This window comes from Musca domestica, unplaced genomic scaffold, assembly GCF_030504385.1.
Source record: "Musca domestica strain aabys unplaced genomic scaffold, Musca_domestica.polishedcontigs.V.1.1 5, whole genome shotgun sequence".
NCBI lineage: Eukaryota > Metazoa > Arthropoda > Insecta > Diptera > Muscidae > Musca > Musca domestica.
This window is the reverse complement of record NW_026712346.1, coordinates 26865692-26866592: the sequence shown is the minus strand read 5'-3', so window position 1 is coordinate 26866592 and position 901 is coordinate 26865692. Positions and strand designations below refer to the sequence as shown.

At 33.4% G+C, this 901-nt stretch overlaps 1 protein-coding gene across 1 annotated transcript; it reads right to left on the bottom strand.

Moving 5' to 3' along the window:
- Positions 1-301: 301 nt before the first annotated feature.
- Positions 302-622, bottom strand: LOC105262183 (histone H4-like). Its single transcript, XM_020038779.2, has one exon. It carries the CDS (start codon positions 620-622, stop codon positions 320-322), a length of 303 nt encoding a protein of 100 aa, XP_019894338.2. The 3' UTR covers positions 302-319.
- Positions 623-901: the final 279 nt, after the last annotated feature.

The following is a 901-nucleotide window of genomic DNA, read 5'->3' as shown; positions in this document are numbered from 1 at the left end:
ACGAATTGTGAGAAAAAAATACGAGAAAGCTGAAAACGAGAAAATTGAAACGACTAGGTATTTATATTTTTTCTTTCTTTGATTTTATACATTTTTCACGAATTGTGAGAAAAAAATACGAGAAAGCTGAAAACGAAATTTAATAAAAATTTTAAAATTCCTTTATTTCCTAAGATAAGTGTTTATTTTTTCCTTTATTTTAATTAAAAAAATAGATTTCAACAAGATAGTATCTCTTTTTTGATATATTTTGTGGTCCTGAAAAGGGCCGATTGTTTTGTTGTAAAAAAGATTTCTCCAAATTGCGTCAAGAATTTTTTTAACCGCCGAAACCGTACAAGGTACGGCCTTGTCTCTTCAAAGCATATACGACGTCCATAGCGGTGACTGTTTTACGCTTAACATGTTCGGTGTAGGTGACAGCATCACGAATAACGTTTTCCAAAAACACCTTCAGAACACCACGAGTTTCTTCGTAAGTCAGGCCAGAGATACGTTTTACACCGCCACGACGAGCCAAACCTCTAATAGCTGGCTTGGTAATATCTTGGATGTTATCACGGCGCACTTTCCTGTGACGTTTAGCGCCACCTTTTCTCAAGCCTTTACCACGACCAGTCATTTTTTCACTTTAGTTTATTTCACTTATCACTTCACGTTTTTCGTTTTTGCCTATGGCCATATGTATTTGGTTGATAATAATACAAAATGACAGGAATGGCTTACTGTGCTAAAAACTTAACTATATATAACTATTCGCTATCTACAACAATTTACATAAAAATCCGCTATGCTCCTGGAAATTAGCAACTATTTACATTAAATAAAAAGGAAAAAACATAAAAACATAAATGCCCCAAAAATTCCAAAGTTCAATATGGGCGATATCTACTTATTATAT

Bases quoted from the DNA above. Each gene is read 5' to 3' on its own strand.
- LOC105262183 (XM_020038779.2), bottom strand. From the start codon at position 622: ATGACTGGTCGTGGTAAAGGCTTGAGAAAAGGTGGCGCTAAACGTCAC.